Source organism: Archocentrus centrarchus (assembly GCF_007364275.1).
Source record: "Archocentrus centrarchus isolate MPI-CPG fArcCen1 chromosome 18 unlocalized genomic scaffold, fArcCen1 scaffold_23_ctg1, whole genome shotgun sequence".
NCBI lineage: Eukaryota > Metazoa > Chordata > Actinopteri > Cichliformes > Cichlidae > Archocentrus > Archocentrus centrarchus.
The window spans coordinates 5,686,632-5,709,660 of NW_022060145.1; the positions used below are offsets into that span (position 1 = coordinate 5,686,632).

Sequence of the window (23,029 nt, forward strand, 5' to 3'; positions counted from 1 at the left end):
ATGTAAAGAGAAAGACAAAACTGTCTGTGACAGAGGAGAAAGTGCCTCTGTGGAAAATCTGTAACATCTGCAGTTTGATGATCCTGAGATATGGGATTTTCATGTTGTTACAAACAACAAGGCGTCCATATTTCCTCTCCTCCTGTCTACCCTGTGTATGGCTCACTTTAATCAAATACAGCCCTGCTGCTTAAAGATGCCGTCTTTCATGAAAAGATAGCATGTTGCTGTAAGCGCAAAAAGTGGAAATGACTTCTTTTTCCCCACTTTCACTATATAACTTTTCTCGCTGTACGAGTCAGTAAAAATAATACAGTCTCACTCGGTGTTTATTACGCTGCTTCTCGGCAGTTGGCTTCTAAATTTGGGAGCTTTTTTTTTTTTTTGGGAAAAAGTCAACCTAACATATGTGAGGGAGGAGTGCAGCTCTTTTGGCTTGCTTTGACAACTCAATGGGGTGCTGATGAATCCGTCCCAAGCAGGCCATTCCCAAGCCCCAGACACCATATCCCCTCTCTGACCCACTGCACTGACTTTAGAAAGAAATTCTCCAGGGATTTGCCCCCCCACCCCCCACCACCACAACCCCAAACAACAACATGCCCACCCAAAAGTACATTTCGCACAGCGCTGCGATGGCGGGCCTCCCTTTTTCTGCTCCACTCAGGTCTTGTCGAGCCGTCACAGTGATGGGCCGTACTGTACCACCAGACAAAAGAAGAGACAACCATCACTCTAGGCCACTGATCGGCCTTGTCTGGCCTGAAAAGACTTTGATGGGGCAAAGCAGAGTGGGGGGTGCTGCTCAGAGAAGTCAGTGTCTCCTGGGCAACCACTCTGATTGTCTGTCCCTGCCCAAAGTTCCCAATAACACCCCACCTACTACCCCTTCCCATTTTTTCTTCCCTTCATTGCTTGTTCACAAGGCTCCATCCTGGGTGAAGGGGACTGGCTTTTGCATAAAAGTCTCATTCTGATACTTGAGGGTGCTTTTCTCCTGACTGACTGGAAAAAATGCAAGGTCAAAAAACGTCTTCACACAAATTCTCTATCGAAGACTTTTTGTCTTTTCTTTAAACCTTCTTATCCTTCTTTTCACTCCAGACCCTGCTGTCTTACATGACCAGTCTAGCAGGCAGATGGGACAACAGTAGGTTTTTCTAGCAGTTACGCTAGTACAACGGAGCGCACCCACTGGATGGAGAAGCTCAGGCAGCAGGGAGGGCCTGCTTTGTAAGGCAGGACAGTGATAAGGTCTGGGATAAGGGTGAATGTACCCATTTGTCTTCATTTGGTAGGACTGGCAGACAGGATGGGGGTGGGGAATCTATCCGGGTGGAGTGGGAGGTGCCGGTCCTCCAGTCAAGTGGCCTCGGGGGGATTTGAAATGCATTTGGGGTCCTCCCCAAAAAGCCTGGGAAAGTGTGGGGAAGCTGAGATCTTAACCATAGACTAATGACACAAACTGCAGACCTTAACCAAGTGTAGCCACAAACGCAAAACTGAGTCTCCTGCTGAAATACCCAAGAAAAGCCTTTTCAACATAATGCCTGAGCCTCACAATGCCAAAGAAAGGCCTTGTCCCATTTTTTGACGGATGCAACAGCGCAAACTGTGACACAAGCAAATTAAACACACTGTAGCGGAGCGAAGGAGGGAGTTGTAAATTTTGTTGAGAAAGAAAGCATCCACATTTCTCAGTGGCCTCTGCTCCGAGTTGCCTTGTTTCCATGGAGATTTATGTACACATGGCACACAAAAGAGGGCTAAGGAGGTAACACGGCCTGTTTAAGCCTTGAGGTATTTGCTCGAGCAAAGCCCCGCTGCTAATAACACAAGCTTCATACTGTGCCAGGCAACCTGGCTGCAATGCACCCAGGTTAGTGTTTGAGAAAGAGCAGGAGGGGAAAGACGGCAGAAGGAAGTCAGATGGAGATCACAAACAACCAAAGATCCTGGAAAGGGGGTGAAGACATTAATACAGAAAGAAAGTAAGCAAGAGGGCAAGCAAGCAAGAAAGAAAGAAAAAGAAAAAAAGAAAGGCTGCACTGCAAAACATAAATAGCTGCCGGGTTAAGAGAAAAAGGATCGGGAAGACATTTAGTGGGAAGCGGAAATCAATAAGGCAAGCGGTGAAGCTGGGAGGGAGTTCTAAGTGGATTAGATTGAGAGAATGTGTTCGATAGGTTATGGCTCTGAGAGAGAGGTAGCCAGACACCGCAGGCTCTATTGCATACTAATAAGGAAGCCAGCATGGAAGCTAAGCACAGGGTTGTGCAGTTCACTGTGAAGATTTTTTTCTATATATCTCTGGCATCAGTGGTTACGGTTTTTCCCAGGCTTCGTATTTAGTTTGTTCTTTAAAATTCATGTTCAAGAATAAAATTCAAAACTGCGATGAGAGCCATTCGAGACTTCTTCTAACATTATATCACCAAAAAGGAAAGGAGGACAAAAAAGGAAGGACTCAAAAATTTACAACTTGAAAATTTACAAAAATTTGAAACTGTACTGAAACTGAACAGTGATGTCTTTAATACTCTCCCCTTACAACAAGTTTTGTTTCACGTTTCTGGCATAAACCCAGCCACCATTTCTCTGGCCAAGCGCCTGGGCCTGGGACAGCTGTCATGGTCGGAGTCTCAGACTTGAGGGAAAGCCAGGGAGTGAGAAAAGAAAAGAGACCGGGAGAGAAAAGGAGTGAGAGTCACTTGGCCGGGCAGTGTGCCGCAGGGGTGATTCCTGATGGCAGAGGAGGATAAGGGGAAACGGGTGGGGGGGTGTTAGATGTTGTGCTTAGTCACAGACCTCCACTGTGACCCAGAAGGTCAGACCTCCGCACTGGCCGTCTGACCAAAGCCTCTGAGGCAGCCAAGCGGAAAACAAGATGCAAACAGCGATCCCAAGCAGTGTGGTGAGCAGGCACTGGAAAGTCTTGAAGATAGCGACCAGAAAGACTACCCAGCCTGAGGGATTGGTTAGTTTAGGGGGGGCAGAGGCAGTCAGAAGTGCTTACTCCCCCTCACTTAGGCCAGTGAACCAAGAGACCACCAGCTATACCACAAGAAGTGGCAGAAGAGTGGAGATAAACAGTTGCCAAGAGACCACCGGTGATCCCGCGACCGCTGTGGTTTGACCCTAATTGAGGAGTTCAACAAGGGGGGCTTATGAGCAGCCGCCCCTCTCCTAACAGCTCCTCTGACCACCACCAACACCCCCTAGTCAAAAAAGCCTTCCTCCTCCACGTGCCCCGGGCCTGCAAAGGCATGTTTTTACTGATCTGTTTTGCTCAATTAAACTTCAGAGGACACCCTGTCACATCTCTTTGCAAAGGTCGTGACCTTAGGAGCAGAGGTTAAGTCTGGCAATTGTAAAACAAGGTTTTGATTAACATGGCTGCTTGTATCCAGGGGTAATCCATCCATTTCTACAAAGTATCATGACGGCATGAAAAAAAAAAAGAAAAGTTACATTACTGGCAGTGGAGGGGTGGGGGGGTGGGTAAAGGTAATGATGTTTTATGGCCATGTTAACTTTCAGCACAGGAGTAATGGGAAGGCTGCTTGACCTTGACTTCTTTCTACCCAATTTGGACTACCTCAGCAATCCTCGACTCTCACTGCTTCCTAGGAAATCTTACTAAAAAAAAAAACTTCCTAAATTCTTTTACATAATTAGTCATTTAAGATGGTGTAGGGAAATGTAAAGATTTTGCAAATGAATGATTTCTTATTACGTTATTTTACAACCCTCCCCCCCCATACATGTCCACGAAGAACAAGTGAACACAATAACTGCACCTCTGCAGCTGTTGAACAAACAGGGATGAGCAGCCCAGCAAAACCCACATACAAACGAGGCCTGGAGAATCCCAACATGTCCTAACACGATGATCGTCTGCATGCCTCATTGCAACTATTCCATCACGCTGTCAAACTGGATATGCAAAATATGAATCCAGGAGGTGAGAGGTGATGATCTGAAGAAAAGAAAAACAAATAAGAATTTGCCTTCTTGCCTTATCAGAAAATGATAAAACAGTGCACTGGGTTACCGCAGCAGTATATTTGTGTGTGTGTGTGTGTGTGTGTGTGAGAGAGAGAGAGAAGCCCGGGTCCTGCATTGAACACGGCCTGCCAGTTGGCACAATGGATGCCACAACCCCCACTCCCAGCCCCCAGCCTACTTCCCAGCGGGCATTCATCTGGGCATGCACATGGGTGCTACAGCCCTGCCTGGTTAAACGCGTCTGTGCCCCAGAACAAGGGAGCTGAGTGCCCTCTCAAAATTCACCCAGTACACTCGCTGCCAACCCGCCGACCTTTCTCAGGCAGCAGCCCACCAGAATCAAAAACAAATACTCGCTGAACTTGATATATTTTTTTTTCTCACGAAAAGTAACAAGAAAAGCTGCTGCACAGTAAATAACGGCAGTGCAACCCTTTATTAGGAAAGACAGAGGAAGCAGTACTGTATGAAAATCACAGTCCGAACTCTGGTTTTCTTGTTTTGTTTAGTTTTTTTTTTCTACAAAGTTCGCACAATAACCAGATTCTGTTTCAGCCTGAACCGTTTGCTAGTTTCTTTGTGTTTGATTGTATGTTTGTTTGGATCGTGCAGTTGCAGCAGAACAAAGGCAGCGGCTTCCATTCTGCCACTGTCAAAAAACTTTCCAACGTGCCCACTGCATTGCGGATGCCAACCAACGAATCAAAGGCACGCTGCAAGCAGACAAAGAGAGTTTGATGCCAACCTCCAAACCTCTAACAACCATTACTGGTGATTCGCCTGCCTCCCTGGCACAGTGTAAAACAAAATGGCGCCGCGCCGCACGCTACCGCAACATGGCTGCATTGTCTGGATTTGTGGAGCGCTTGGGTAACTTAAAGAAAAAAAGACGACGCTTCAGTTTGCAGAAAACTGAAAAGGAAAAGAAAAGACGGGCGTCTGTGTGATCCCAGCTATTCTGTGTTTGCCAAAGTTTTCGGTCATTAGAAATTTTAAAGACGGCGGCAAACAATCGTTCCGACATAAAACAGCGAATTGATTCAAATCTTACATTAACCTTTAATTTTCAAACACTAAAATGAATCCTCTTGCCTCCTACATGCTCCACCTCTCTAAGCAGACACAGTTTGCTAAAATAATAGCTGGTTAAAACACAGTTTATAAAGCATAAATCAAGCATTAAAGCTTGTCGCTTGGATGGCAAATGTTGTGAAAAAGCAGCACTAAATACTGTTTCTCAAGTTGGTACTGAGCAGTTCAAAACGCAGCAGATGCAAACCAGAAAAGCGGTGGCATCCTACAAAAGACACAAAAGAGGGTCTGATGCCAACCCCGGTGCCAGTGGCAACCATTATTGTCTCTGTGCTGTGCCTTCTGCTTTCCCTGGCACTTATCAAACACAAAATGGCGCTCAGGGTTTGATGATAATGAGCTAGCTATACCACCACCCCTCAATAGGAACATAGTGTAGTGGCGGCTACTCGGTGTTGTTGCAGGCAGATTTAGGGGCAGCACATGGGAAGTTTCAAACTGTGGGATGTGTGTGGCAGAAATTTATTGACCCATAGTTGCAGGAGACACTCATTTCTTTTTCATTTTGAAAGGGTAATTAAAAAAGGTGTTATCTGATTAAGGAGCCAAGTAAGAAAAAAAAAAAAAAAAAGCATTCACAATATCTATGTGAACCATGTTTTCTTTAGAGCTCGCTGAAGTTGGAAGATATCAGATCTGAATGTGACGTTCCTCTGATCATACTTAGAGTTATCAGCCTGCGTGACCGACCATGTACAGCAGTTTATAGTGACATAAACTGGAAACACTGTTTCTGTTCTGGACATGACCTCAGCTTCTTTTCCTAAATGCCTTTTATTTTATTTTATTTTTTTGTGTCTTTTTTTTTTTTTCTTAAAGAGGTTTTAGCAATTCAATTTTGAAAAATAAATAAATAATAACTTATTCTACCACCTGGCAAACAATTTTCTATCCTACTAACAAAATTGAGCAAAATGTCTACAAAAGGCTTTCCTGTAAAATAATACTCTTTTTTTTTTAAGTGATGAGGAAAAAACTGAATTCCACTTTAGCAATAACACACACACACCAAAAAAATATCCTATAATACACACAGGGACTTCAGATGAAAAAAGAAAAATACAAACTAAAATTTATGGGAAATATATATTTTTAAACCTAAAGTATTTTCATACACGTAAAGTCAAATTTTAGAAATCTGTTTATTGATAAGATGTAGTACGAATTTTAATGGTGAAAAATCAGGAGGGTTTGGAGACAACAGATCAGTTTTAAAATTATATTATGCAACGGGAACTAAAGGGACAAATGCCATGATTATTTTTTAAAATAATGAAGACAACCTAAAAACAATCTGCTGTTATCAAACACCAAAAATTATAATAAATTAATAAAAAAAAACAAAAAAACCTAAGAATTCTGTACTGGTCCATTTAGTCAGTATTTGATTTCGAAACAAATGGAATAGTTATGCAGTGTGTGTGTGCAGTTCTGTAAACTCATATGGGTGTGTGTGTGTGTGTGTGTGTGTGTGTGTGTGTGTGTGTGTGTGTACACAAAGTAACTGAATAATTACATGGATATGAGTTGCTGCTGGATTTCAGCAGTTAATACATTGTCTCATCTAATTTTGATGACACTTGTTTTGTTTCATAATGAGCCTCGCTCAGAAAAATAAAAATGTTTGTGGTACATTTGTATACACAGCATTGACCGTCACAGTTGTACATTTATTCCTCTGGCAGATTTACAATTGCCAGAAAATAAGGCATGTGACTCTTGACCTTGCTAAGCCATCACTCACACATGACATTAACACACACACACACACACACACACACACACACACACACACACACACACACACACACACACACACACACACACACACATTCAGTATGAGGTTGAAACCTACCTTGGTCCTGGACATAGTATGCTAGAAACAAGTCCAGCTCCTTGACTGATACTGTTATGTGGTGTGGCTGGACACAAAGTGCTGGGTTGGTGCAATGTGGAGACTTGACGAGGCGCTCGCCATCTGTACTTTCCAGAGGGATGCCTTTGAAGAGGATGACCATCACCAGGTCCAGACGCCAAACTTTGTCGGCCTGCCGCAAACAGTCGATTCGGCGTATCTTGCCCTTTTGGTCCGGGTTGGATAGCACACAGCACGGGGGCTTCTTGCCCGTCACGCTGAGGACAAAGTCCTCCCGGTACTCCTGCCGAATGTCCTTACGCAGCTTGGCTAGCAGCCTGGATGCCCATTTCTGCTTAATCTCTGGCTTCTCACTCAGGAGCTCATCCTTCACTGCGCGCTCCTCATCCTTGGACATCCGCTTCTCGTGCTTCTTGAAGTACTTGCGTTTTCTGGCCTGGAGGTTGAACCACGTGTAGGCAATGGCACGGACGTGAGGAAGAAGTGCCTCGATGAAGGGATGAAATTCATCCTGGAGCATCCGAGGGGGCACAGTGTGGAGAAGAAAGAGAGAAGGAGAGAAACGTAATCAGAAACTCATGTCATCAAACATGAAGAAATATGTGTTTATCCAGCTACTAATCTAAAGCAGAAGGGAAGTCAGACCACAGTTTTAAAATCCCTCATAATCAGTCACATAATGTCACTGGCAGTTTCATAAAGCTAAGAATGATCTCTTTATATAGGAACTCTAGCTTTACCATCCTTAATATGCTGCAGGTGTGACAAGTAAATTCCACCGTTTACATCAACTGCCGGCACTTCAACAGCGCCAAACCCACTGACTGAACGCACTTGCAGCTCCACTCGCATTTCATGAGCATGCTCTGAGTGGGACTCCTGTAACGCTGCTGCTGCTGCTGCTGCAGGGAGCATGCGCCCCACACAGTTGTATTTTTCTTATCAAACTATCCACAAACCACTGTGAACTTATCCAGCGGAGGATAAGCTGGAAGTGGGATGCAGCCACAACAAAAGGAAGTTAATGAGATATTCGTTCTTCAGACACAATACACGCAGTCTCGTGTATACATAAAGGCTGCACGTATAAAATGTAATAAAACACAAGCAGGGGGAGCGAGGCGGCGCATCAAATGGAGCAACAGTGTGAAAGGTATTTGCAAAGGTTGATCGAGGACTCAAAGGATTTCCTGCCAAATCGTTTCAAGCATTGAGGTTAACACATGGAATGGCACCTGCCCAGCTTCATTCCTAAAAGTTGAGGTGTTCCATCTACGTGTTCCATCTCAGCTTTTTTATTTATTTATTTATTTATTTTTAACTGCTTTTACTGATAAGCTGAAATTATATTACACTATTTTGCTTTATGATGCATTAAAAAAAAAAAAAAATCTATGACTGAACTATATCATCAAAGACTTTTTGCAACTTTTGCTTTAACCCAGATTTTGTTTTTCACTCTCAAAAATCAAAACAGAACCAAAACTAAATGCAGTTAATTCTACAACAGCTCAGCAACTTACCGGCCTGCGGAGATTTACTTTAATATTTATAATACATTACTAATTCAGAACTAAATTATAATCATTCCTCAATTCTTGGTTCTCTGTGAGCGTTGGAATGGACAGGACCGTGTGGATGATTTAGGAATCATCAGAAATGACAGCAGCTGAGTGAGAAGTGGAAACATTAAATGATATTTGTTTTAGGCCATTAAAATGCCAGATTTAATAAGTATACGCAGGCATTTTTGGGGGGCAGACTTTTGAAGAATTAAACCACATATTGTTCTTTTCGCAGGCAGTCAGACAAGCAGGCTACAGAAAACCACAGAAATCCACTCTATGGTCTCAGCTCCACAGCCGATAAAACTCTGCTCCAGTATACTAATCTCAAATTATGATCATTTATTATACAGGAGGGGGGAACTCTTTACACTCTGCAGATTCCACTCACAGTCTGTAAACCTTCTCTGTGAATAGTCTAAGTCCCCATTGTCTTTTAGAGAGGTTAAAAATCATTCAGAACTTCTTTTAATGTCATCTCCTCGTTATAAAGCTGCCAATTAAAATGACAGAAGCAAATGTAAATGTGCTTGTTGCAACTGTTTCTGAAATCCTTTCCCACCACTGTTCAAAAACACTTTAAATATTCTGTTAATTTTTTTTTTCTTCTAACCAGGTTAAAGCCAAATGCTGTAAAGATAAATGACTTGGCCAGGGCCTATGCAGTGCACTTCAGCTGGGGCCATAAAAGCACAATCCTCTTAAGTACAAGCTAAACCACATCTCAGTCAATCACTTACTTATGCCAAGTAAAATATAAACAGTAAAACTGAGTCAGCCAAAACAGTCAGCTACTCTGTCCAACCGCTGAATCAACCTTATCACGCGTTTGATCTTTCTGCAGTGCAAGTGGCTTTATCTTCTTCCAGCTTCACTTCCCTAAAAGTATGGGGGTTTTATTCTAAATACAAATATACGCCTGGAAAAAAAAATACATATATATAGCCGCGGCTCAAGCAGGACCGGGAGGTGCGCGTGTCTATGTGTGTGTGTGTGTGTGTGTGCGCGACACACAGAGAGAGAGGTTATTGGAGGACGCAAATAAGCTAATTAAACCTGAGAGAAAATACCTGCACCAATTACACAGGATTATCAAGAAGAGACTTTAGGTTCTATCTTAAAACTCACCTTTACGCACAACTTTTTTTTTTAAACGCGAAGAACGCATTAAGATCTGCACTTGAAGCGCTTCCAGGACACAGTTGATTTTTCGACAGGACTTTTTAAGAGCTCAACAGTACAAAAATATATATATATATAAAATATCACGAATTTAGCACAAAAGCATATATTCTCAGTCGAGAACTTAAGTTTTGGTTCGCTTTAATTTAGTTTACTCCCAAGGGCGAGTTGGTATTATTTGTATGAATTATGAAAGTATTTCCCAGCGCAGACAGAACTTTCCATTCTCGGGCCAACCCCGTGTGACAATTTTACTACAAATGACAAATCACAGCGATAAGATGAATATTTGAAAAAAAAAAAATAATAATACATAAGACACAAATACCTGAGTTAGACAAATCGGGGAATACATGACGATACGGATACACAGAGAGTGACTGCACTTGGACCGATTCCTCTGATCACTTTATCGCGCCATTCCTGGACCCGAAGTGCGTTATGCAAGACTCTGTGGATCCGCGTAAAACCAAAAGTAATTATCCAATAACATCCATGAATTCTTGCGATCCAAAGATTGTCTTCACCGCAGAGAAAGGGAGAATTTCTGCAGCCGATTCTTTCTTTTTCTTTTTAAGTTGACATGCACGGTAAGCACTTGCAGACTGTACTCGTAGAGCCGGTGCGAACGAGGCTGCCGCGTACTCCTGCCACTGCACGGTGGCTCTGCGCGCGTCTCTGTGCGGCGTTATCTCACGAAAGCATTACGGGGAGCTTCAGAGGGCGCCGAGTGTGTGATGTTCACCCCTGCTTTAACCAAACTTGATATGAAATCGACCGGTGCGCCCTCGGTCCTGCGCGATTCCAGCAAATCAGACCCAACTTTTTTCACCCACGTAATTGCACAGTCACACTCCTCCCCCTCCTCCCCTTCCAAACACACAACCCCATATCCACCCCTCCAGCACCTTCTTCTCCTTCTCGGCTATATGAACACGCCGCATAAAAATTCATTAACCCTCCCCTTCCTTCCTTCAGCAGAATTATTTTATGATCTTCTGGGACTTTGGACCGCAGCCTCGGTCGCATACAGAAACGAAAAGGGGGGAAAAAAAAAAATTCCCGCTGCCACCCCTTTACCACCGAGCTCTATGTCAACAACACACACGCACTCGTTTTCCAGTTTAGATAAGTCAGCGCGGTGTTGGTGGTTCACAGTGATAACAAACGACCGGTCCTTTCAGCCAGCAGCAGTAGTAGTTCATTCACCTTTTAACTTCTTCTGGAGAAGTTATTAATATATATCTATTTAATTTAAAAAAAAGAGGGCTGCATTTTATGGAACTTAAAAAAAAAAAGACCTTTGACCCCTAGTTCCAACAGAAGGACGCGTAAAATGAGTTTCTAGGTATTACATTTATTAAATTGCATTGCATACGCTGTCAGTAACCCCGTAATAACGCTTCCATACATAAAAAGCATTAATAACTTCTTTTTTTTTTTAGGCAGTGCTCATTCGTGGCGAAGCCTGTCAGGTAGGTGTACAGTAACATTGTAATGGAGCTAAAAGGAGTCACAGTTAAACATTGTTGCGGTGCCGCTGTGGTGCGCGCCCACGTGTGCGCCCTACAGAGCTGTTAACAGTCTACACGGCGCTCATTTGCCAGATTAAGGGGACTGGGATGTTAACATAGGCTGCGGGAGAATCTGTGCCAAGTTTACAACAGTTTTGGCCCGACCGTGCCACTGTTGTGGTCCCCGCAAAGTCAACCCACTTCTCCACATTTCTCTGCCCCCACCACCACCAACCCCGTCGCAAGGACGGGAACAGTATCACAAAAACAAAACAAAACAAAACAAAAACTGGTATCACAAGGCTTGCTACACAACATTTATAAGTAGTAATGATCCACGTTCACGTACCATTGCACTGTACTGCATGGATTAATAGGGAATCCTGGAGCCCGGTTGAAACACACAAGCCGGTAGCTTCACATTTCTCACGCTCAACTTTGTGCTTTGAAGGGTTTTTTTCTCTTGCAGTGCTCGCAAAAAAAAAAAAACAAAAAAAAAAAGTCAACACCGGAAGACAATTCTTGGCAGATAGCGGTGAGAAGAAGTTAGGAGCACCTCGCGTTTTTTCGCTTTTTTTTTTTCCTTGTCTTCCTTCCTCTTCAAGTCTCACTTTTTTGGATCGTTTTTTGGGGTTGTCCAGTGAACTTGAACGTGATCCAGAAGAGGCTGAGTTTTCGGCACTGGGTTGGTCTCCGCCTTCACTTTCACTGCCTGGCTTGGCTGCCGCCCCTCCGGCTCTCAACACCAACCGTCAAACCGCTCGGAGCCTGCGCAGCACCGTTTCCGGCACAACTTTTCTAAATAAAACACATTTGCAATTCAATTTGTTCATTTAGCCAACATTGACGTGAAATGTTTACCCAAGGTGGTGAAATTATACTAAAGAAATGACGTTGGAAGCTATTCTTAATGTTCGCATATTCAGTGGGCCTTCTATAGCGCTCTATAAAATCAAGAATACATCAAAAAAATATAAAGTTTTTCTGAAACCTAAATAGGTGACAGCATATTTTTGAAATATGTGCCTGCTGTGAACTATATCACTGAATCTTTAATATCGGTTTTAACATCAAATTTAGTCTAACGCCTTCTCACAGGCAGGCGTAACATCTTATTTTGAAACTAATGCTTTGCAATTTCCGGTTTGAGCTACTTGTTTCTCTGCAGATTAACACAGCTCGGTTTTGCAATAGCGTTTGCATGCTTGCCTCTCATTGGCCAGCAGCCGTGGCCCCGGGACTCTGTACCCTGGGCCCCTCACTTCCGCTCCTCTGACGTGCTGTTTGGGGTCGGCAGAGCGGCTGCCGCTGCTGGACTGCAGGGCTGAATAGCGATAGTCACTGACTGATGATTGAAAGCACTGCATCGCAACACTTATTGCCCTAAATGTGGTCTCCTGCGGCAATGGAAATTAGATCATATTTTCAATATTTGCATGTGGCAATAGTGCCATTATCAGGGTCAGTTTATTAGTTAAACTGTAGCTGGTGGAGGAAGCGCAAACGGAGGCAGGGACTGTCTTTAGAAAGGTGTGTGCGAGGTTTATTAGCGCTCATCGGACAAAGCGAGACAGATCAGGCTGCTTCTGAGTGACCTTGAAATAGAACCTAAATTATAGAAAGTAAAGCCCTTCCAGCAATATCAAATCATGTTCATAAAGCCATCCAGTTAATATTAAGTAAATATATGTGAACATATTTTAATTATTATTCCCACTGTTCCCACGCAGAGACATTAACATTATGCTGTCCAGTGTGTTTAAAAGACTGCAAATCTTCCCTATATCAAAAGATTCAACTCGTGAATAATCATTCACTGGATGCCCCATTACTGTATAGCGAGCATCCAACTCATAACAATAGCAGAAAATGTGACTGGAAATTGAATGGGAAGTCTCACAATAGATGTTAGTGCTCCATCATCACTGCCGTGCTGACATTAACACACTGTTTATAAAAATGTCACTGTAGTCACGTGTATCCAGTGCTTGTTTGTGTGTGTGTGTGTGTGTGTGTGGGGGGGGGGGGGGGGGGGGGGGGGGGGGGACTTAAGAGGATTCAGCTGTGGTTAAAAAAACAAGACTGATCAATAACCATTTGAAAGGTAAATCCAGTCTGGTGATGTTAGTATGTTAGCTAGCATTGTGGCAGCCTTAAAGCAGTGCTGTTTTCTGCATAGAGGTTGAATAGATTTTGTCTCTCTGACTATTAGCCCGTGAGTTTAAAAGCCCTCCTTCAGACCATTGCTAAATGGAAAGAAAATAATAATGATAAAACAATTTGTGATACATTCAGTTCACATTATCTTGTATTTCTTAGACTGTTTTAGTCTGAGTTCATTTTACTTCTTATTTGCTGTTAATGTTACCATAAAAGGCTGAATCATTATCTCATAATGACTCCATTCTCTCTCTGCTTCCATTAATCCAGCCTTGTATCATGCAGTCCGCTGGTGCACATGGCAGGAGCCCACAGAGATTCAACGCACTCAACATGGAGCTACCGCCCCCATGTGGCCGCAAACACAACTGCGCGGCGGGGGGAAATTAATACCGTGGTCCCGTAGGTCCAGTACTAAGTGGGCCGTCACAGGCATGCAGATACCAATACACCGCAGGTCTGCTTTGACTTGTCACAGTAGAAAACGTGCAGATGTAATTGTTAATTATTAACAGCCGTTCTGTCAACAGGTCTGCTGTTTGCAATTCAGCCATCTTTCATTTGATTATTCATTTATTATTCATAAAGCATTGTTATTCGTTTCCTGTGAAAAACATACACTAAACATACAGTTTACTTGTTTTAGTACAATGGTATTATCATGAACCTCACTTGCATGTGGTGGGGTACTCCATCAAACTGTTTCTGTCTTTTGTTTGCTATTACACTCCAGTGGTGACCTTTTTTCAACTCTAAGACTCTTGAAATGTTTGTACTTTGGGTATTTTAAATAAGCTGCAATGTGAATAAAAGCCTATAATCATGGGCTTAGGGTAGGGGTAAAGGAATGCATGGTTATATTTACTGAAATTTACCTTAAGGGTAACCACATTTGCTACTTCATATGGGATTGTACAGCTTTAAAAAAAAAAAAAAAAAAATCAATTCTCCCTCCCACTCCACGTAATGAGACAATGTGCCACATTTTTACTGGTTTTAGCTTGCAAAAGTCAATGTAAGTCTCACACCACACGTGGCTAAAGAAAATAACATATTGCTCAAAACTAAACCACTGACATGAAGCAGTAGAGACAGGACATTTCAAACCAGGAACTGGTCCTGAGAACATTTCAGCCCTCATGGTATACAAGACACATCAACTCAGCCATCATCAACAAACTGGGGTTTTAGGCATTTAGATAGATAGATAGATAGATAGATAGATAGATAGATAGATAGATAGATAGATAGATAGATAGATAGATAGATAGATAGATAGATAGATAGATAGATAGATAGATAGATAGATAGATAGATAGATAGATAGATAGATAGATAGATAGATAGATAGAACCGTGGTTCAGCAATTTGTGCTGCTCCTCAGTGGATCCATCAGTTTCAGTAGGGATGAAAAAGGGAACAAAACATTCATAAACTTTCATTTATGTTTATTATATTTGCTTGCATAAAGACTGCAGCTTGAAAGTTGCATTCAGGTGTGATCGGTGCCAGACCTGTAACCTTCATTGTTTATGTGTGTTTATTACATTAAATATATCCCAATTTCAGACTACCCCTCAACCTCAGTGACACGTCCCACATTGTCTAAGCGCTTCCTTAATGAGTCACAAGCAAAAATATGTCACCACATTGTAACAGTGTCACAAAGACAAGGACACTAAGATGACAATTAGTGTAATGACAAATAATGACAAAGAAAAAAAATGGTTTCTCATGATTTTAAACATTTAAAATGGTGCGTGAGCTGGGATAGACCCCCGCGACCCTGAACAAGATAAGCAGAAGAGAATGGATGGATGGATGGATGGATGGATGGATGGATGGATGGATGGAAATTGTTGCATGTAAATGTCAAAAGGATGCTTTTGTTTAATAGTCTTGCATTGTGTGACCTAACATAAATGTTTTGTGTCAGTCAGGGGTCAATTGGCTGAAAAGATCATTCAAAGTGGGAACATTTTTGATAAAGTGCGCCCTACAGCAATACCCCAAGAGTGCTGCTACTGCTGCATCTATTTATTAACTGTGTATTTTTCTTGCAACCCAAAAATAATATCGATTTTGACCTTAAGTGGGGTTGGATCTGCCAGTGCAACTTCCCACCAATTGCACCATTTCCTATTTAGCAATTTCAAACATCTGTTTTTATTACAAGACAGCAGTTCAACATATCTTTGCTCAAACCTTCAATATTTTAGCTTTCATCGTGATTTGTTGAACTGCTGTTCTCGGCAGTGATGCACTTGACATCCTGCTCTGTCCCCCCCCCCCCCCCCCCCCCATTTCTTTTCCTTGAAATTGCACTTACAATGAATCCTGAATTCTTAAAAACACATATCTTTGTGCTTGGCTGCATATTTATCCAAATTCCTCCTTCATAACAGTGCAAGGTAAATGTAATTCAGTGCACGGTATCCAATCAAAACTATTCACAATAATAGAACACGACTGAAAAGAGGAGAAAATAAAGAAAAACTGAGGTGGAGTAGAAAGGTTGGGGCGGGGGGGGGGGCGGGGGGGGGGGGGGGGGGTGTGATTTCTTTCAGTTTGTATGCACTGATACACACAAAGTTAAACCCTGGAGATGGAGCACAATAAAAGCTTGCCTGTAGCCAGACAAGTAAATAAATATTCAGAAAGAAATGTCAGCCTGTGTTGCCTCTTCAGCATGGGAAAGGCGCGGGTTGGACAAGGGCTCTTTGTGCAACTCTAAATTAACACTGTGAGGGTACACAGAGAGGTGCACTTGAGGAGTACTCTCATGCTAAAAGGCAGGTTGAATACTTCCTTTAGTTAGTCATCTCAGTAAAAAAAAAAAAACAAAACAAAAAAATTTGTTCCAGCCCACCCCCCCCCCCCCCCCCCATCCTCACCTTAAAAATCCTCTATTGTCTGCAGCTAAACTGAAGCATAACTCAATTTACAATGATCAGAGTTAAAACTGCAGGCCTCAAGGAAACGAATGTTAGTGCCAAGGATGCTCTTACAAACCGGATAAAAATAAAGGCCGTGAAAGGCACTTGACAAGATAGTTTGGGTTGCAGCCAAAATCTATTATTATTAGGAAAGCTTTTCTCACAATATCACTCGCTTCCACAAGTCCTGACTCGGACAGAGACACAAACAAAAAACACAAACTGGAGCTTGGATATGACAGCACAGGGCAAAGAGCAAAGAGAGCACTTACCATCCACCACGTCCTGGCTGATATATCATAGCAAAGCTGCCACTTAATGGATCTCTCGGTCAGTTTCTCAGCCATCACAGTGCTCTCAGCTCCAATCAAACTCAGCCCGGCGGTGGTGGGTGAGACACCTAATCAGAGGGGCATCAGTAGAGGCATGCTGTGTCACATGCAGGACAGTCCTTGATGATGTTGCATTATGAGGGGGGGGGATCAGCGACAGCTTGACCAGTGACTTGAACCTGACTGTGGTAATTACAAGAGCCATGACCCGGTAACCCTCGCCATCCCCCCTCCCACACTACCCTCCTCCCCCTTTGCCCCCCCCCCCCCCACCCTTTTTTTTTTGTTGTACCAAATGCTGGAGATGAATTACAGCTACATGCGAAAGAAATTTGCTGCTAAACTTGCCATTAAATTCATGTAAATTGATCATCTGCCATAATAAATATCCAAACAAAGCCAAACATTTTCATTCTGAAAGAGCAGAAAAGGTCAGAAGCAAACTGATTGTAAGTCAGTGTTGACATTTGGCCCCCTACTCAGTCTCATTTTCTTCCAAGGACAAACCTGCAAGTGCTAGGAAGTACCCATCAGTACAGCCGAGGCAGCTTGATATCACTGTGTGGGTAGATGAGATATCTGAAAATACTGCGCTCCTCCATTCTCTGTTGTGAGGATTACGGCTAACGGATGATCAAATGTCACTGTTCTTACTGAAAGGTGCCCCGGTGTACAACCCCACAAAAAGCCATAAATATCAAGTAGTCATCAAAAGATCTGTTGCAATAAAACTCCTCTCGGAGCTTTAATGCAACAGGGCTTTACTGGAACCCACTGTATTTTGATCCATATATTAAGATGTTAGGCGTGTCCATGTAAATGTTATCTGAATGCCAGCTGAAAAGACCTTTTCTCCTCCTGCCACATTCCAATCCTCCTCACTGAGGCCACTCCGTGGCAGCTGGATTTCCCAACAACGGGGCAGTGGGTGGACTTAGCAACAGTAACTTAGCATTATCTACAACAAATAAATGAGGTGACTTTAAACAACAAGAAGACACTAAGCAGCCGCCGTGGAAGGCAAATGTCAGCTCACGGCGGAGTTTAAGGCGAATGAATGTTAGCGTGAGGGATGAGAGGTTAAAAGTGTGAGGTCACAGTGAAAACCGTGGTTTACATGCAAAAGTATTCTGACAGATTAAGCAAAAAAAAAAAAAAAAACAATTAGCAAGTGTGGAGCCAGGGTTGTTTTCATCCTGTTAAGATTCTGAACTTTTTGTAGATTTGCCAGTAGTAATGGACATATAGTGAGTTCATTAAATGTGATATTTTCAAGATGTTCCTCTTTAAATATGGAAAAGGAAGCCTGAAGATGTTTTTTGTTATAGGCTATTGTGCAATAGTTTTACTGATTCGCCCCAGCTGAGATGAAATTGGGCCGTGTGAGGCCTGTGAACTGAAATGTGTTTCCCATCTCTGGTTTAGGGGCCTTATTTAACAGCTCAGCAACACACTTAACGTTGTTTTCTTACCTCGACACTTCATGTCTTTTTCTAAACTACCGACAAGTATGCACCGCGTCTGTTTGGAGACCACACCTGTTAAATACTGTGAATCTTCTGTGTTTAGTGTGCGTGTTTTCTGCGAGTAAACTCATTTTGTTTAATAAATTGATACATTTCTTTGCCCATGAATGGCTTTTTTGGCAAAAAAAGAAAAGTCTCACTTACACTCACCGGCTACTTTGTTAGGTACTGCTTATTAATGTAATGTGTACATGTACGTGGCACCAACTCAGTGTGTTTAGGCATGAAGACTTAGTCAAGAAGACCTCCTGAAGCTCAAACTGAGCATCAAAATGGGGGGAAAAGTCATTTAAGTGACTCTGAAAGTGCCATTTTTGTTGAGTATTTCAGAAGCTCCTGATATGCTGGGATTTTCCAACACGACCATCTCTAGGGTTTACAGGGAATGGTCATAAAAGAGAAAATATTAATTCATAAAGACAATACCACAAGGGAAAATGTATTATGTACATATTATGCACATATGTATATTTCAGACTGTATAATCAAAAACGTATATATAGGATGAGCAAGTTAGTGGTAGGAATTAATAAGCATTTGCTTCCTCCTACGCCTTTTCAAACAAAAAAAGTCACTGATTGCATGTGGACTGTTTTTTTTTATGTGTATTAACTTACATGATTGATTGATTGATTGATATCCAGTGAGAGGCAGTTCTCTGGGTAAACATACCTCGATGCTGCCAGAGGTCAGAGGAGAAAGGCCTGCCTGCTTCAAGCTGACATGAAGGCAGGAGTAACTCAAATAGCCGCTTGTTAGAGCCAAGATATGCAGAAGAGCAAACACACAGCACATTGAACCTTGAAGCAGATGGGCTACAGCAGCAGAAGACCGCACTGAGAGGACCATTCCTGTCAGATAAAAACAGGAAAAACCAAAACTGTACAATAGAAGATTGGAAAAAAAGTTGCCTGGTCTGAAAAAATCTTTTTCTGCTGCAATATTTGAATTGTAGGGGCAGAATTTGGCATAAATATGAGAGCATGGATCCATCCTGCCTTGTATCAGTGGTTCAGCTGCTGGTTGTGACCTTCGGCACAGACCGAGCATCATTTAATTAAACACCACAGCCTGCCAGAGTATTGTTTCTGACCATGTCCATCCCTTTATGACCACAGTGTGCCCATCACCTGATGACTGCGTACACCATGTAACAAAACTCACATGATCTCAAACTGGTTCCTTGAACATGACACAGTCCAGTGCACTCAAATAACCTCCACAGTCACCAGATCTCAATCTGAGCGAGCACCTTTGGGATGTGGTGGAACGGGAGATTCACATCACGGATGTGCGGCTGACAAATCTGCTGTAACTGTGTGATGCTATCATATCAATAACATCAATACAGACCAAAATCTCTGAGGAATGTTTCCAGCACCTCGTTGAATCTGTGCCACAAAGAATTGAGGCAGTTCTGAGGGGAAAAGCAAGCAATGTGATACTAGCAAGGCGTACCTAATAAAGTGTCCAGCAGGTGTATATTCTAGCAAGACATGAGGTACTTTAATCTTTAGAATTATAAAGGCTTTATGCACATAAATTGTATAATCTGCCACATTGATCAGATAGCACAGCGCATTCTGTCTGCTTGCGACAAATGGAAGGAGTCCACATTACACCTGCTTTTTTATACACTTGGGTCATAAGAAAAGTAGGATGTATATTTGAACAGAACGCAAGTGTTGACACAGTTGGATGGATCTGAAGAATTTTCTTTCAGTAACATGATAGTCTGGCAGATTGAAAGAAACAACAGCATTCCGGAGCTATTATCCAGTTGATGCCAAGCGTGTACTTCACTCTTTCTGAGAAAGGACTGAGCTCGCACGAGAGCAGCGTGCATCTTATTGATTTTGAGGTCAAAATCGATACATTTCATCGTCTTGAGTGGATTAACTTCAACTTTTAATTGGATTTCTACTTTCTACAATGAAAGCTTATTTGAAAATCAATATGCCAATCAATACCTCCATGTTTGGGAAAGTTCAGCCGTGGTGCTGAAAATGGAGGAATGTAGCAGACACCTGCTGCTGGAGAGGCACACGCACGAGTCAGTGAGGTCTAACAAAACTAATTAGTATGTTTTTGTTAGTGATGGGCGAAATCTGTGCAAATCACTTGTTTCTTTATTAGAGTGTAATCAGACACAAAGTAACAGTTGTAATTTTATGTTTCAAAAGGGATCTTTTGTTTGCTTTATGTGCCCTTTTGTGGATGAAAAGACCCAAGAAACCCCAACAGGTAAACAAGCATGTGGGATCATACTTTTTTTTTTGGAGGGGGGAAGGGGGGGGGGGGGGGGGGGTCATCAAAGCAAAGTATACCTAATGATGGGGGCGATCCTGCTCGTTATGTCATTTGGAATATGAGGCCCATATGGACAGAAATCTGAACATGATTGTGCGCCTCATAATTAGTGTTGCCACAATAAATTCTGTGTTCTGTAGCGCAGACTTAATCCGAGTTTAGCCCGGGCTACATAGCAGCAGAACACGCCAAGCCACCAACTCTAATCCTAGACAGGTAAACAGCCTTATATGATAACTGCTCCAAGCACAGTTTATTTTATGAAGCATGTGGCTAATTATTTCTTTTGTTCAGCCAGATGTCATAGACCACGAGACTAGCAGGTGGTCCCATATCTAATTAGTCCAGCTGACCAACTAGTACCAGAGATTAGGAGCACATTTGACCCAGGCTGCTGCAGCCTGCTTCCGACCGGTCCGCTTAAATTAACATCCCAAAGCCCAGACTCGCCAATTAAATGTAAGGCTTATTAAAAGCTATGCATTGGTTTTTGTGACTGCGTCATCTTTTAGATTCTGCTACAGTATGCATACTGTATAGAACCTCATTCTGAACTCTATTCCAAAATACCATAAAGCATTTACATCAAGCTGAAAAAAAAAAAACAGAGAATGGATTTTTGTAATTGGGCTGATTATAATAGGTCATCGATATAAAGCATATTGATAAATGATTTCAGGCAAGTATACACACTGAGAATTTTAAACCCAAATGTCCCTGAGAATAACAAAGTAAGAAACAACACATGCACATGTGCACACACTGTTTTGAGCTCATCTTTTAAATCCAACTATGATGACTTGTTGTTGGAGCTGTAGACAGTTGAAGGTCAAAACCATGCTGGCTGGGGTTGCTGAAGGGAATTGTGTGTGTGTGTGTGTGTGTGTGTGTGTGTGTGCGCACGCACGTGTGGGCTCAGAGTATGTTAAAAACATGTAACCATTTTAGACAGCACACAGATTATGTTCACGGATCGTGCACACATTACGCACGCCTCACTGAGGCTTAAGAACTTTTCAGAACAATGACCATTTGGTTGGAAACAATTGCTTGTGTGCTAATTGTACACAGAGAAACAAACAGCAGTTAAAGCACCCCGGCAGTCTGACATGAATGCTGCAGGTGTAGGACAGTGTCTGAAAAAAATGGGCAGAAAATACTAATAAAAACATTTATCTTCTGGTTTAAAGCGGATGTTACTGTGCGCGTGGCAGAAACCGCTGCTTCATCGGTCAATCAGACACCAAGAGTTTAAGAGACGGCCAACATCTGAACTAATCGCGCCAGGTAACGTGCTGTGAGAAAAAGGCTTACAGTTAGCTTCTAAAATCAAGTAAAAGTGCGTGCTGAACAACTTTGAGGGATTAGTTTTGTGATGTTTTATTGCCGGCCTGCGAGTTAAGATGTTATACATTAAATATATTATTAGATTATTATGTTTATATAAAGGGAAATAAATTCATATAAGCTTAGACAATAACTGTTACATATTAACCCGGTGGTTTCCACCTTGTCATATTTCAGGTGCCTGTGAGTTGTTTGCAGCTCAGCTAGGGTAACCTCTCTAAACTTCAGCTTATTTTTTTGCTGCTTTTTCTGGATCAAACATGGAGGAAAAAAGAAGAAAAATCGTATTTTTTTTTAAGAACAGCCTTATTAAATCACTCTGGCTTTAAATGTGTGTTCATCTTCTTACATTCATTTTCCACTAATGATCTCATGAGTCCACAAATATAAACCTGAAAGCTGGTTTCTGGTTCGAAAACCAGCTTAACTAAATTATGAGTGTTTGATGTAATCGGCGTTAGCTCCATCTCAGCCATCAGACTGCTGCTTACACATTGATGCACTGGATGTTAACAATCATATATAGCACAAGTCACATTTCAAGGACATTTTCGTAATTAAAATTCTGCATTTTAATCAACTCACCTTTGCTCAGAATGCAGGAATTTTATTTGGAATAGAGCATTTTTACATAGTAGTGTATTTAAAGGATTTGACTGCTTATTCTAACACTTTCACGTGTGTAGATGTTGCTCCTTAAAATTGCTCTTATTAGATGACTGACATTACTTCCACTGGGCAGTGTATTTTAATGCAGCTACTGTGTATACACTTTATTAGTTATACCAGGTTGGATAGCGTCATTCGGTGCAGATTTGTCAGCTGCACATCCAGGATGTGAATATCCTGTTCTGCCACATCAGACTGAGATCGACTGACCGGCTGATACACCCCCCCCCCCCCCCCCCCCCCCCCCCCACACACACACACACACACACACATTCAAAGTCACTTAAATCACCTTTCTTTCTCATTTTGATGCTGTTTGAACTTCAGGTGATCTTCTTGATCCTGTCTTCATGCCTGAATGGACTGAGTTGGTGCCATGTGATTGGCTAATCAGATACTTACTTTAATCAGCAGCTGAACCACTGTCCCCAACAAAGTGGCCTGTTAGTGTATTTTGAATTGTGTGATAACTTTTACTATTTTTTGTAAGGTTTTAAGATCACAATCTAAAA

The 23,029-nt window shown here is 42.2% G+C and overlaps 1 protein-coding gene across 7 annotated transcripts in view; it reads right to left on the bottom strand.

Annotated features, from left to right (window-relative positions):
* Window positions 1–11,985, bottom strand: part of LOC115775109 (nuclear factor 1 B-type) — a 58,925-nt gene extending 46,940 nt beyond the window's left edge. For 4 of the 7 annotated variants that reach the window (XM_030722611.1, XM_030722606.1, XM_030722610.1 and 1 more), the window contains exons 1-2: window positions 10,052–10,455; window positions 6,956–7,487 (exon numbers count right to left, since the gene is read on the bottom strand). In XM_030722611.1, coding sequence (XP_030578471.1) covers window positions 6,956–7,487; window positions 10,052–10,078 — 559 coding nt within the window. In that variant the 5' untranslated portion in view covers window positions 10,079–10,455. Of the gene's footprint in view, window positions 1–6,955; window positions 7,488–10,051; window positions 10,456–11,586 lie in introns of those variants that run through there. The other 3 variants (XM_030722608.1, XM_030722607.1, XM_030722612.1) reach the window with 2 other exon arrangements.
* Window positions 11,986–23,029: the final 11,044 nt, after the last annotated feature.